The sequence below is a fragment of the Trichomycterus rosablanca genome, chromosome 26 (genome assembly GCF_030014385.1).
Source record: "Trichomycterus rosablanca isolate fTriRos1 chromosome 26, fTriRos1.hap1, whole genome shotgun sequence".
Lineage (NCBI taxonomy): Eukaryota > Metazoa > Chordata > Actinopteri > Siluriformes > Trichomycteridae > Trichomycterus > Trichomycterus rosablanca.
Genome location: NC_086013.1, coordinates 16,079,993 through 16,094,860, shown reverse-complemented (window position 1 = coordinate 16,094,860; position 14,868 = coordinate 16,079,993). Strand labels below are relative to the sequence as shown.

The following is a 14,868-nucleotide window of genomic DNA, read 5'->3' as shown; positions in this document are numbered from 1 at the left end:
ATTTTTTTCTCTATGGTTTTGTTTTGTATTACATGTTTGATTTTTTTTTTCTTTTGTTAGTTTGTTTATTTTTATTTATTATTTGTTTGGTTTTAGTTTTTGTTTATTTCTTTCTTTGTTGTTTTAGTTTATTTTTATTATTATTTGTTTGTTTTTGGTTTTTTGTTTATTTTTATTTATTATTTGTTTGGTTTTAGTTTTTGTTTATTTTTTAAAAACAATTCTTTGTTTTTGTTTGTTTTTTTTGTTAATTATTATGTGTTTGGTTTTGTTTGTTTTGTTTTTCTTGAACTTTTTATAAGAAGGAATGTTTTTCAGTCTTTTTCTTGCTCTAAAAAACAACATCATGGCAGTGATGTTGTGGAACACTGGTCTGAAACTGGTTTCCAGTGAACTCGTGCCCCACAGTTTACACTCACACGTATTTCTGAGCAAACATCTCTCCCTCCGTCCGTGCCAGACATTGTTTTTCTCAAACTATCGTCTTACATAATAATCCTGATGCCCGAGAGCAGCGCTGCAGCGCTTCAGTACGGAACTACTGGCTGCGTCCCGGCGCTTGATTCTTCCCTCATGTTTTCTGAAGTGTGTGTGATCTGATCCCTCACAGTGAGGAACGATACACACACGCCGTCGGCTGCAGGATGTTTTCCTTTGTTAAATATTAGCCTGTTTTCAGGTCTCGGCACAAACGCTTTGAAAAAGGATTTACGGCTTAATCCTGAATCCTGAGGCCTGAATCCTGAATCCTGAGTCAGATGAGTCGGATTATACGCCACGGGGCCTCGGGCATGTCCAAGATGAGTCTTTTATTCTGTTTGATATAAAAATACAGCAGATCTGGAGAACTGAGGGTCACTGAGAGTACAAGTCAAAAGTTTACCTACAGAGGACGTTTATGTTATACGGGCAAAAGTATGTGGACACCCCTTCTAGTTCTTGTCTAATTCTGTGTCTTGTAGCCACACCTGTTGTTTTAATGATAAAACATTTATTTTATTATTTTTCACTTCGTGCCAGCGGGTTGCCGAAGGCTCCTGCCTGTTCTGACAGGACTGTCTCGCTGAGTTTGGCGTAGAGAAACCCTATTAAACACCCTTGAGATGAATTGGAACATTGACTGTGAGCCAGGCCTACTTATTTATTAAATGGGCACAAATTCCAACAGACAGGCTTGAATAATCTGACCATGAGCTTGCTGGACGCATCATTACGAAAGCATGAGCGCTGATATTGAGATAATAACCATGTCCCAAGATTTGTGACCATAACAGTCTCTCCTCCTTTGGGAAGCAACAGTTCGGAGTGTTGTTGTGAGAATTTGTGCCTCTTTAGTACAAAGAGATGATGTTAGACAAGGGTTTTGGACCTTGGTTGATGCACAGGGCCTTCCCTAAACTGTTGCCACAAAGTTACTATATACTATATGAGCAAAAGTATTGGGACACCACTTCTGTTTTTTTAATTAATCTGTTTCAGCCACAACAATCTCTAACAGGTGTAATAAATCAAGTATATAAATTAAATCACATGCTTCCAACTTTGCAGCAACAGTATAGGGAAGGTCCTTTCCTGTGCCCCTGTGCACAAAGTGAGCTCTATAAAGACCCAGCCTAGTGCCCAGCCATATAAACGCTCTGTTGACTGAATGGGCACAAATTCCCACAGACATGTAGGCATTCAAAGTCTTGTAAGAAGCTTCTCAAAAGAGCGGCTGCTGTTATAGCTGAAAAGATCACATACAGTTCGTTCTATTTTATTAGCATTTGTCCAACAAGCCCATGCTCAGGTGTCCGAATACTTTTGACCACTTTATATGATCTAACATCTGTTTGTTTCCTCCCGTCCTGCAGGAAAGCTCACCTGATCCTGAGGCGGGTGGACAGGATCAGCGCCCTGTGCCGCTCTCTCCTCCGGAGCGGCTACATCCAGAGCCGGTCGGAATCCGTGCCCTACGTCATGTGCCGCAGCGACGACGTGCGATTGGCCGGCGGCACGTGGCACAGTTCGCTCCACGAGACCCGGCTAACCTGCGTGGAGAAGATCCTCTCGGTCCAGCGCAACATCTACGGGAAGTCCAAACTCCGATGAGATGGAACTCATGCCCTCTGGGTTAACTCTGCTTTTCTAAACCTGGATGAAACGCAAGACTGTTCAGCTCAGCGTGTGTGTGTGTGTGCGTGTGTGTGTGTGGGAACTGGACACTTTTGGGGCTTCAGACTTTTTTCCAGCCAGGAGGAGACAAAACTTCTCATTTTTACTTTTGTAGGGACAGGATCTGAGCGCCCTCCTTGGAACCGAATGTACGGTGCCCGGTCTGCGGTGCCTCCGCATACCCTAAATACCAGGAGGATGACGAAACACGGAGCGGGCACCTATCAGACTTATCTATAACACATCTGGAGATCGAGCAGGACACAAGACGCGATGTTGAAACAACTTTCGAGGTCTTCGAGGCTCGCGAATGCAAGACCAGCGCCTGAAATGTATTATCTCCGAAATGAAGCGGACTTTGAAGTCGGTTCTCTCCGTCCACCGTGATTCTGTTCTGATAAACAAGGGCGAGGTTTCGCCATCGTGTTGACACACGGGGCTTGTTTATGCCCGGGCCTGGGTGGGTAAAACGGCAAAGAATTTAAGCCATGATACATTTTTAGAATACGCTACATGGCCAAAAGTATTCTGACACCTGATCGTAAGCTTGTCGGACGTCCCATTTCAAAGACAAATGCTATTCAAATAGAGCGACTTTTATGTCATATCATCTTTTCAGCTATAACAACAACTTACCTGTATGTCTGTGGGAATTTGTGCCCTTTCAGTCATCAAGCGCTGATGAATACAAGGGTCACAGACATTTACACCGACCAGGCATAACATTATGACAGCTGAAAGTTCACGTGTTAGAAGCAGGAAAAATGGGCGAGCGTGAGGATCTGAGCGAGTTTGACGAGGGCCAGATTATGATGGCTAGACGACTGGGTCAGAGCATCTCCAAAACTGCAGCTCTTGTGGGGTGTTCCTGGTCTGCAGTGGTCAGTATCTATTAAACAGTGGTAAACCGGCGACAGGGTCATGGGCGACCAAGGCTCATTGATGCACATGGGGGGGGAAGCCTGGCCCGTGTGGTCCGATCCAACAGACGAGCTACTGTAGCTCAGATAGCTGAAGAAGTTCATGCTGGTTCTGATAGTAAGGTGTTTAGAATACACAGTGCAGTGCAGTTTGTTGCGTATGGGGCTGCATAGCCGCAGACCAGTCAGGGTGCCCATGCTGACCCCTGTCCACCGCCGAAAGCGCCAACAATGGGAACCTGAGCAATGGAAGAAGGTGGGCTGGTCTGATGAATCACGTTTTCTTTTACATCACGTGGGTGGCCAGGTGCGTGGGCATCGCTTACCTGGGGAACACACGGCACCAGGATGCACTATGAGAAGAAGGCAAGCTGGTGGAGGCAGTGTGATGCTTTGGGAAACCTTGGGTCCTGCCATCCATGTGGATGTTATTTTGACATGTACCACCTACCTGCAATGTTGCAGACCATGTTCACCCTTTCATGGAGATGGTTTGAGGAGCACAACTACAAGTTTGAGGTGTTGATGTGGCCTCCAAATTCCCCAGATCTCAATCCGATCGAGCATCTGTGGGACGTGCTGGACAAACAAGTCCGATCCATGGAGGCCTCACGTCACAACTTACAGGAGTTAAAGGATCTGCTGCTGACATCTTGGTGCCAGATACCACAGCAGCACACCTTCAGGGGTCTAGTGGAGTCCATGCCTCGACGGGTCAGGGCTGTTTTGGCAGCGAAAGGCGGACCAACACAATATTAGGAAGGTGGTCATAATGTTATGCCTAAATGAATATATTTATAATGCATATTTTACACAGTTAGCCCTTATGACAGCACGCTGGGTTCGAAGGAAGCACGTGCTAGCCATCTCCATTCCAAATTGGTAGCTGTAATGTGGTGTAACAGTTGAGGCTCGGTTTTGGGGTCAAAGCTGGAAGAAAAGAGAAAAAATGAATATGAAAGATAATAATGTTAAGGTATTTTTATATCATTTCTGTTTTCGGGTCTCGTTTCCCCCGGATCTGTTTTATTTATAATTATTGGCTTTTTAAATGAAATAATAATGAATATAAAATCTTTCCCATTAGCTAGTGAGCTAGAGTGAGTAGGGACGGACGTTGTGGTCGTACAGTATAACTATTTTATATCCGGGCCGAGGACGTATATTTAAACATATCCACGTTTCTACATGACAGGATGAACCGAAAGGTAAAACGTAGCCTCGACACGACATTATTATTAATAATTAATATTGTTTAAGACCTTTTCTTTTGACCTAATATGAATTGTGGTAGTAAATTATACTCCTGTAAATACAATTGTAAATACACCATGTACCACGTCAATATGATTGTCTTTTTTTGAGGAGAAAAGATCTATTAAATATCTCTACTTAAACCCTCTGTGACGCTTTATTGACTCTGATCTTCCGAAGCACCCACACGACCGCAGCGATTACTTACCGTCGCTAACAGTGACCGCGCGGCAATCCGTCCACCGCCGTGACTCAGTGTGCTGGGAAGATGGATTAGAAGCCCTGACTGTCATTTCTCACTGAGAAAATGAAAAATTGAATGTTTACCACAAAGAACACGATGAAATATCGGTCTGGATCGGACCGCTCGCTGTTCCAGTAGTATCGAAACTTCTGAGTCATTTCACGGTCTGAAAATACACTCGCTGGGTTTCTAACCCCGGCACTCATTTCGGAAAAGGAAATCTTTTGGAAATGGTGCATTTGAGGGGTTTTACAAACCCTGACTTAATAATAATAATTAAATAAACAGATTTTAAGAGGCACATAAACACAAGATGAGCTTGCACACAAACGCCCCCTTGTGGAGGCTTTACAGTACATCTTGTAAACCACACTGTGACCAGATTGCCACCGTTTTTATATTCATTAAGTACATTTTGTTTTGTGTTTGGATTCGATGCATCGTTTGGGTTGCCGGGGTCACGGTAAAAATCATGGACAAAAACCCTGGTGTATTTAACCATTTTTATACAATTATATATAGACTAGATATGTTACCCACATCAGACCCGGGGTACAATTATATTCTGCTTGCCAGTATATAGGAGGCACACCGTTGATACTACAAGTCCCAGAATGCACTGCAACATATATATGAGGAAGAAGTCAACTACACTCATCACTTTTACTTACATTAAACAAACCGTAAAATGAAATGAAATGATAGATAGACAGACAGACAGGTGGATGGATGGATGGACAGACTGACAGACAGATAGATAGATGAATAGATGGATATATAGACGGACAGATGGACAAATGGATAGATAGATAGATAGATAGATAGATAGATAGATAGATAGATAGATAGATAGATAGACAGACAGACAGACAGACAGACAGACAGACAGACAGACAGATAAATAGACGGAAGGACCTACCTACACATACTATATATAGGTATAAATGAATATATATAATAGAAACAGTATACATACATAATTATAATGTGTATATTGGTTAGAATCTATAATACTGCTTCTGTTAGGCCCTGAGGCTTAGCTGAGCGGTGTTTATCTGCCGCTGAGAAAGTCTTTTCATCCCTGTCATCATCCAACACGCCCTGCGTCATAAACCTCCTCACGCCAGGCCTCGGGCCTGACTCCTGCCAAGCCGGCGCTCGAGAGGCGAAATATCGCTGCGCTAAATTACGCTCTTACGTCTCCGCTAAACAACAGGATTGTTTGCGAGTCTACATCTGGTCCACCGATGTCCCCTGCTAGCAGGGATTCACTTTTCCACGCCAGCTCCTCCAATCAGCGCAACACTTTCTCTCGTGGCAGTTCCAGGCCGTTCAGGGGAGGCTGGGATCAGGGGGGCGTTCTGGTACAAGGGTCACGTACGCTCGACCCTTTTGTTCCACACTGTTTAAGATCATTTCATTTCTGCATCTTTTTTTATTTTAGCCGTATTTGCGCTGTAATCTGGGTTCCACGCTCATGATTTATTGCAAACAGATCAACAAATGATTTCCATGAAAAGCTTTTTCCTTTCTTGACGTAATTGTTTAAAGCCGCGTTATTTATTCTGTCCTTTTCAGTTTTGTTTCCAGTTTCTGTTAAATCATCCGTATCATCCATTTAGTTCTGCTTTCTTTTAAACAGACTGTCAACTTCATTCATTCATTCGTTCATTCACTGTCTGTTAAAGCGCCACTTTATCCTGGTCAGGGTCGCAGTGGGTTAGATTCATTCAGTGCACACACACACACTCACACATTCAGGGCAATTTCATATCACCAGTTAACTTCACACACAGAAGGGACCCTGGCTACCTGGCGGTTCTGGTCCTTTCTATGTGGAGTTTGCATGTTCTCCCTGTGTCTATGTGGGTTTCCTCTGGGTGCTCCGTTTTCCTCCCACAGTCTAAAGACATGCAGTCACGTTAACTGGAGATACTAAAGGTATGTGTGTGTGTGTGTGTGTGTGTGTTCACCCTGTGATGGACTGGTGACCTGTCCAAAGAAAAGACAGACAGACAGACAGACAGACAGACAGACAGACAGACAGACAGACAGACAGATAGAAAAACAGACAGAAAGAAGAAAGACAGACAGACAGAGACAGACAGACAGAAAAAAACATACAGACAGACAAAATGAAAAAGGACAGACAGAAAGAAAGACAGACAGATGGAAAGAAAGATACAGACAGACAGACAGAATGAAAAAAGGACAGACAGACAGAAATACAGACAGACAGACAGACAGACAGACAGACAGAAAGACAGACCAAAAGAAAGAGACAGACAGATAGAAAGAAGAAAGACAGACATACAGACTGAAAAAAGGACAGAGAAAGAAAGACAGACAGACGGAAAGAAACATACAGACAGACAGAATGAAAAAAGGACAGACAAAAAGACAGACAGACAGACAGACAGACAGACAGAAGAAGATCAGTGACGTTAATGAAACGTAGGACCAGGGCGTCTCAGTAGAAATGCAGAAGAGAAACTCTGACTCATGAAGGAACGTTGACCAGTCCGTGCCAGGGTTCCACACCTGGACAAACACAGTAACTGGCCAGCGGGAGCAGCGTTACTCTTTCATGCCACCCGTACCGGCCTCCCCGGCCTCTCTACACCTGGTACTGCCCAGCGTCAGCGATGTCCAGCTCCAGCACTGTGTATTCTCCCTCAGTTCTGCTGGGATCCAGGTCACATTTAAACACAGATATTAAACTCAATCCTGAAGCATTTATTCTTATTTTTATTATTTTATTTTATATTAGAAATGTTCATTCGTTCAAATGATCATTTGAAATGTTTCTCTTCTGAATGACTGAGATACTGAACTTGTAAATAAAGAAAATTGAAAACTGAAATTGTAAATAAAGCTTCAACTAAAGGCTGATAAGACCAAAAGTACTGTATATGGACGTTCATTCTCAAAGATGATATTCAAGCGTTTCAGCCACGGAGCGGCGAGTTTATACGGGACGCTGTATTTATTAGGATTTCAACGTCATGTTTTACATTCTTTGGTTGACTATGTCTGGGAAAGAAAAGGGGAGCGTCCCAAGAGATGATTAAAGACCTTTATGACCTCTTTACTAAGCACTTAAGATAAGAACTAACACTCACTCTCACTCACTGTCTTAACCACTTATCCAATCAGGGTTGCGGGAGGGTGCTGGAACCTATCACAGCTTTTCAGTGGGTGCAAGGCACACAGTAACACCCTGGACGGGGTGCCAGTCCATCGCAGGGCAGACACACACACACACACACACACACATTCTCCTATAGGGCAATTCAGTGTCTCCAGTTAACCTGACTGCATGTTTTTGGACTGTGGGAGGAAACCAGAGCACCCGGAGGCAGGCATGTGCACAGACATTTTTGGGGGCAGGTGCTGAAGCCAAAAAAAAGGGCACCCATCGCCAAAATTATTAATAAAATTAAAAAAAAAAAATAACACAGTAGGATATTTAACTTATATATTTATTTTTGTTAAAACAATCAATACACATCTAATCAAATAACTCAAATGATCAAAATGCATAAATAAATGAAAAACAGGCAAAAACACGGCCATATTGTGCACGCTTTTTAATAACCAAACAACTGATACTGATACATCTCCCTCATTTGCTTTACTAGTAGATGGCCTAATCCAGGATAAAAGAGAGTTCCTTTTCTTTCTGCTTTTGTAACCTTTCTTTTCTTGGCATTATGCTGCAAAATTTGCAAATGAGATAAATCAATGTTGTGCATAATAATCAAGAGTGACTTACTGAATCTCCATAAAGGGTAGAACACAGTATACATCATTTTACTGTTTTCTGATAGAGTTGAAGCATTACACTAATAATATATCATTACTAGTATCAATTTACCTCACCAGACTGTCATGTAGCTCAACTTAAGACCTACCTTTGATTTCAAATCAGAAACTCACTTTGGGTAGTTAATGTTAACAATGGGACTATTATCATGCCAATAAAATCAAATAGACAGCTAAATAACATTTTCCTATTTATTCATCATTTTTTGTATGCTGTATGCTATATCATAGAGCATTATATTTAGCCTTCTACATATATTAGTTTGTAATGTTAATTACCTAGCAAAATTATTTCCCATTTGTAAACCTCAACTGTTGAAATATAAATGCTTGCATGAAAATAACTCCTTGACTAAAGGTGACTTTTTCTACACAGCGTTTTGGCCAGGATGCTGTAAGTATAAAATATTGTATGTTTGTATCTATTTTCAACACTTCACTGTGAGAGCTACTTGAAAAAATGTTTGTGCTCATGCGTTTTTGTTTCTTTAGGCTTTCACATCAAAGTAAGTAAGATTTTAAATGAATTAATGAAACAAAACTAGTGAACTTGTCTAATTTGTAAAACAGTAAAACCTTTAAATTATCTGTCTGTCTGTCTGTCTGTCTGTCTGCTGCAGTTTGTCCCCCTCCACCTTCATTAAACATGACAAACATCAGTAAACAGCTGGACAAGGCTTTGAAATCACGTATTTAATGACTCATGAGTACAAAACGTGTAGGCTATGCGTCATGCATGGATGCTCTTTGTATGAAACACTGTCGTTACCTGTCTGTCTGATGCTGCGGGTCAGAGGAGAAGTGTGTAGCAGAGGTTTGGCCTGGCGCTCAGCACTGCATGAGTGCTAACCGGAGGAGGAGGAGGAGGAGGAGGAGGAAGGGGCAAGGCGGGAGCTTGTGCGCGCCACGGATCAGATCGGGGCAGAATTCCCCCAAGAACTCAAACTAATGCCCGTCAGATATCAAAACACTTTTGGGCTCCAGCAGAAAAGGCACTTTTCTCATCAAGGGCAAAAGGGCAGGTGCTTGAGCACCACTAGGGGTCTATCTGTGCACGCGCCTGCCCGGAGGAAACCCACACAGACACTGGGAGAACATGCAAACTCCGCACAGAAAGGACCCAGGACCTTCTTGCTGTGAGGCGACAGTGCTACCCACCGAGCCACCGTGCCGCCCTAAGAACTAACATGTACCTACTAACCTTCTATAGCATCTTATTTATGACGAAAAAGGCTGGTGTTCATTTCAATTAGAGAAGGCAAATGTTTACTGTGGAAGCTCTTCTGTATTGCAGAAATGCAGAAAATGTAAATCTAAATACATACAGACATACTGTATATATTGGCTCTGTCCTGAGGACAAACTGTGTGTGTGCTTGTGTATGTGTGTGAGTTGGGGCACTATGGACTGGTGTCTGACCCAGGGTGTTACTGCATTGCACCCACCGTGACCCTAAGTAGGATAAAGCCAATAAATCCCTACTGTCATTTTTAGCTTTCTATAAATTATAATGTATTTATTTTTTACATTAAATAAGAACTGACTCGTTTAATCTGTACCTAACTGTAGCTGTATTGAATATAACACATACGTTTAAAAGATACTAAACTAATAAAAATGTGCTTTTGACTTTTGATTTACTGCTCTGCTTCTGTGTTTTTAAACTAAGAAACAAAACGCAGACACATCACGCACAAAAAAAACAGAGACACAAAACCCAGGCTGTTATTTCTCTTTATGTTTATGAGACCGATGTAAAAATAACTTACATGAACATTTAAAAATATAACTTAAAAAAAGTATAACACTCTCAATAAATAGTTCTACTATGTACATCGTAACATATCGCCGAGAGACTCGAATCACCGGGACACCAACAAAACAACATCGAAGCAGCAAAACATTACAGGCATGAGGTACAGAGAGAGATCCTGTGGTGTGTACAGCAGAGTCCGGCAGGCCAGCGTCCCGTCGGAAGGGTCGGCGCGTACTGCACGTGTGTTCGGCTTTACTTAGAAACAGTCGCGCCCCTTTGTTCTTTAAAGAAGCACAGCATTCAGCAGTGAAGCCACAATACAAGTCCATGAGTTGTGTTCTGTATATAAAAGCACTGGAGATGAAAATCGTGAATGAAACGAAGCTCCTGCCAAACGGAAGTCCAGTTATGTGTCGGATGAACAGACGGACAGTTAACGGTTAATCGTTCTGTGTTGGTTTGATCGTTGGCGTAATATAAGCTGATGAAAGAAGGTCCGTTGAGAGAATGTTGGCATCTTGAGTACAATAACAGTTAACAATATCAGCCGTGGGTACTTTACATGAACCCTGGATCATAAGCCTGACATAAACATGACATAATGTCATAAACACATTAATCCTAGCCTACGCCATCGGGATCTTTTTTCTATTTTATTTATGCATATTTATTGTAGTCAATTTGTCTTCCGCTGCTGGTGGATCCCTGATTGCAGTCGAGGTGTGTATATTGCTGCTCACGCCTCCTCCGACCCACGCTCAACCCTTAGCGGAACTTTTTTTCACCCGTGCATTCTGCACAGGCGCCTCTCTATCCGCCAATCAGGGTTCTACCACAGCGTTTGAATAGTCCGGTTATCCCGCCCTAGCAGAGACATGTCTGCTGCAGGCACCGCCAATCATGCCCGCTAGATGGTGCCCAGCCGACTGTTGGCAACGCCGAGTTTTGAACCGAGGAGTTCAGAATCTCGGCGCTGGTGTGCTAGCGGAATATCAGGATCCTTTATGACGTGGTTATGCCAGTCATATAACACCAAGGGTTCAAATACAGTCTCGTCCACTACTGCAATAACAACATGGATTTGATTTTATCTCTCGGAACTAAATAACAAACAAACAAACAAACAAACAAAATCTCTCTATATATAATTTATATAATGTTCCGTGTCCATTCTTCCATTCTTGATATTTTTCATTAAACTGGCTACTTTTATTTATTTATTTATTTATTTTTACCAGTAATTAAATTTTATTTATTTATTTTTACCAATAATTTAATCAATTTATTTATTTTTACCAGCAATTAAAATTATTTTTATTTTTTTTACAGTAATTTTATTTATTTGTTTATTTATTTGTTTATGTAAATACTTTTGCTTCTTTTTTTTATTTTTCGAAGTGTCAAACTAAATTTCGTTGTATGCAAGTATAATTCTTCTTCTTCTTTATTTATTTATTTATTTATTTAATTTTACCAGTAATTTTATTTATTTATTTATTTATTTATTTATTTATTTATTTATTTATTTATTTATTCATTCATTCATTCATTCATTCATTCATTCATTCATTCATTTAATTTTACCAGTAATTTTATTTATTTATTTATTCTATCATTAAATTCCTTCATCATAAAATCCTTCACTTCTTTAATTTCATGGCAGCGGCTGAGCTGAGCAGCTAAAACTTTTTTCTTATTTTCTTTTTAAATAAAATAAAATAAAAACATCCAAAAAATAAACATATATACAACATATACTGTACGAGACACTCTTTCTTTGAACAATACACACACATATTAAAGCCAGTTTCGCAGATCTAGTATTTTTTGGTAGACTTCAATAAAATAATAAAATAATAAAGTATTAGATGAGATTTAGAGCTGCTCAATACTCGACAGAATCTACATCAGAGAAAAAAGGAGGAATATATCACAATACCGTTTCATTTCCTTTTACAATAGCAGCGTTTCTAAAAAGATCGGACGTTTTTTCTCTTAATGGCTACTCGAAAGTGCAGTTACTGAGGTCCAGAATTCTTACAAATACTGATTAGCACATAAGTAAGTACATAAAGTGATTCATTTTTTTTTATCTTCTCATCTTTTCTTATTTTTCTTAAAAATATAAATGAATGAAATGCATTTGAGATAGAATAGAAGCACGACGGAAACGTGATAAACCTTTATGACGGACGTATTTACAAACGGCGTCGGCACCGACGGTCAGGACGACGTATCTGCCCGCTCTTGTCCGCGATGCTCGCTTGCGACAGTACGGCGATGATGCAGCTTCCGACATCCGGGATACAGAATAAATACAGTACGAGTGAAGGGGGTTTAGAATCGATCGCTAAGTAAGAAGCGCTTAATATTCTTTCTGATACGGACTGAGGCGAATACACACGGTATCAGGAGATCTCCAGGGTTCGAACGGATGTAGGATCAATTTGTTCAGATCTCAACGTGAACAGACACAAAGAAGGAGTTTTAAATACTAGCGATGGGTTTATGGTAAAGCTAGACATCCTAAAGACTTAAACAACCAACAGACGGTGCTCTACCCCACACACCACTCTATTTTTTTTTTCTTATTTTGTTCGTGTTTGTTTTAATCACAGAAAAAGCTCAGACTCAAACCCAGACGTGCTACTAAAGCGACATTTCGATATTATTACATTTAAAACAATACAGCCCAGCAATAGGCTAACAAATCAGAGAAGTACACTGCCAGCTGACGAGCATCCGTAACGATCCTTGAAGCAAATGAACCTCACGATCGACAATCTATAATGAATTGCGGCAAAAGTATGAGGGGGAAACGATGGCGGCGATTAAAAGCAGCGTTAGCGTTCTTCCGTTCTTCCTTTTGCACCCCTTTAGAATCTGATCTGTGTTAAAACCATGGATTGATTGACAGGGTATGACTGGTACCAACTGGTATAATATGGTGGTACTGATCAGTCAGTCAAAAATAAATATATACATCTGAGCTAGGCTAGGAAACTTGGCACGAGTCACTACTAGATTAATACTAATGGTTCGTTCCTAATCCATACACTTTGTTGGGGGTAACGAATCACATAGAAGGTTTAAACTGACTGTACAACAGCCAAATCAGCCTTTAAAAATCTTTCAGGGCGCCCCCTAGCGGACACAGTTGGAAGAGCCCTGGTCAGCCACTAGTCTGCTGGGTGGGAAAAAGGTAAAAAAAAAGTGAACGGGGTCTTCGACGCTGTGTAAGGACCCTGGTTTGTAGCCCGAGGCGCCTGTACAGAAGTGGAGAAACGTGGAGATCAGAGCGTGACTCTACATGTGCTAGACTGGCCTCAGATGCCATTGTACAGTGTATGTACAAGAAGAAGGTTTTGGGTTCGATTCCCAGGCGGGGAGGTCCGGGTCCTTTCTGTGCGGAGTTTGCATGTTCTCCCCATGTCTATGTGGGTTTCCTCCTGGAGCTCCGGTTTCCTCCCACAGTCCAAAAACATGCAGTCAGGTTAATTGGAGACACTGAATTGCCCTATAGGTGAATGTGTGTGTGTGTGTGTGTCTGCCCTGCAATGGACTGGCGCCCCGTCCAGGGTGTTACTGTGTGCCTTGCGCCCATTGAAAAGCTGGGATAGGCTCCAGCACCCCCCCTGCAACCCTGATTGGATAAGCGGTTAAGAAAGTGAGTGAGTGAGTACAAGATATAGAGCAAGACTGATCCTAATTTGGCATGTTCACCATTTACTGTATTCTGGCTATACGATTAAACGCCGTCTTTACCTCCTAACAGGACGTGTTTGGATTGTGACCCACACTCTTCAGTTCCGGGTCATTATGGAAGGCTTTCAGACTCGGAGGTGCTTCGGCTGCGTATGAAAATACTCACGACGACGTCAACAGCACTGCGATTAGCGACAACACAAAGACAGAATCCGTGTTATTCCTTAATTCTAGGTGGGCTTCGGAGGGGTCCAAATCGTTCCTCACGTTATAAAACAATAAAAAAAGAAACAAAATGTGGTGGCACGACATCAACGGGACAAAATAACGGAGTATCAGTGCAATACGTAATTTATAGGCACCGTTAGGCCATTTAAATAGATGGAGATTTTATTTAAAGCTACACTATATGAGCAAAAGTATTGGGACACCTGATCTAATTTTTGAATTCGCTTGTTTCAGCCACAACAATCGCTAGCAAGTGTAATACATCAATTATATAAAGGAAATGACACGCTTCTGACATTGCAGCAACAGTTTAGGGAGGGACCTTTCCTGTTCCAGCATGACTATAAAGAAACTCCAAGAGCCCTGATCTCAGCCCCACCGAACAGCTTTGGAATGAACTGGAACATCAACTGAGGCTTTCTCGATCAACATCAGTGCCCATCCATACAAATAAACGCTCTTTTGACTGAATGGGCACAAATTCCCACAGACATACAGTCGTTCAAAGTCACAAAGAGCTCGTTCTATTGTAATACAGTTTGTTTTGGAACTAGGAGGTCCGACTAGCTCACGGTCGGGTGTCCAAATACTTTCGGCTATGTAGTGTACGTATGGATGACTGATTTTTCGCCCAGCTGCTCGTGTCTGTGTGCGATTACTTCGGACACGTTACCAGTTACCCTCACTGGGACACGTTCAGACTCGTACGCCACCCAGAACACACCGATAGTGACTGATAAAATAATTATAATATTATTATAATAAAATAAAAGGTACCCATG

The 14,868-nt window shown here is 41.6% G+C and overlaps 1 protein-coding gene across 1 annotated transcript in view; it reads left to right on the top strand.

Moving 5' to 3' along the window:
- The window catches only part of LOC134303423 (astrotactin-2-like), a 311,971-nt gene extending 307,500 nt beyond the window's left edge, over positions 1 to 4,471 (top strand). The window contains exon 23 of the mRNA XM_062988832.1: positions 1,854 to 4,471. Coding sequence (XP_062844902.1) covers positions 1,854 to 2,091 — 238 coding nt within the window. The 3' untranslated portion in view covers positions 2,092 to 4,471. The remainder of the gene's footprint in view (positions 1 to 1,853) is intronic.
- The last annotated feature ends 10,397 nt before the right edge of the window (positions 4,472 to 14,868 follow it).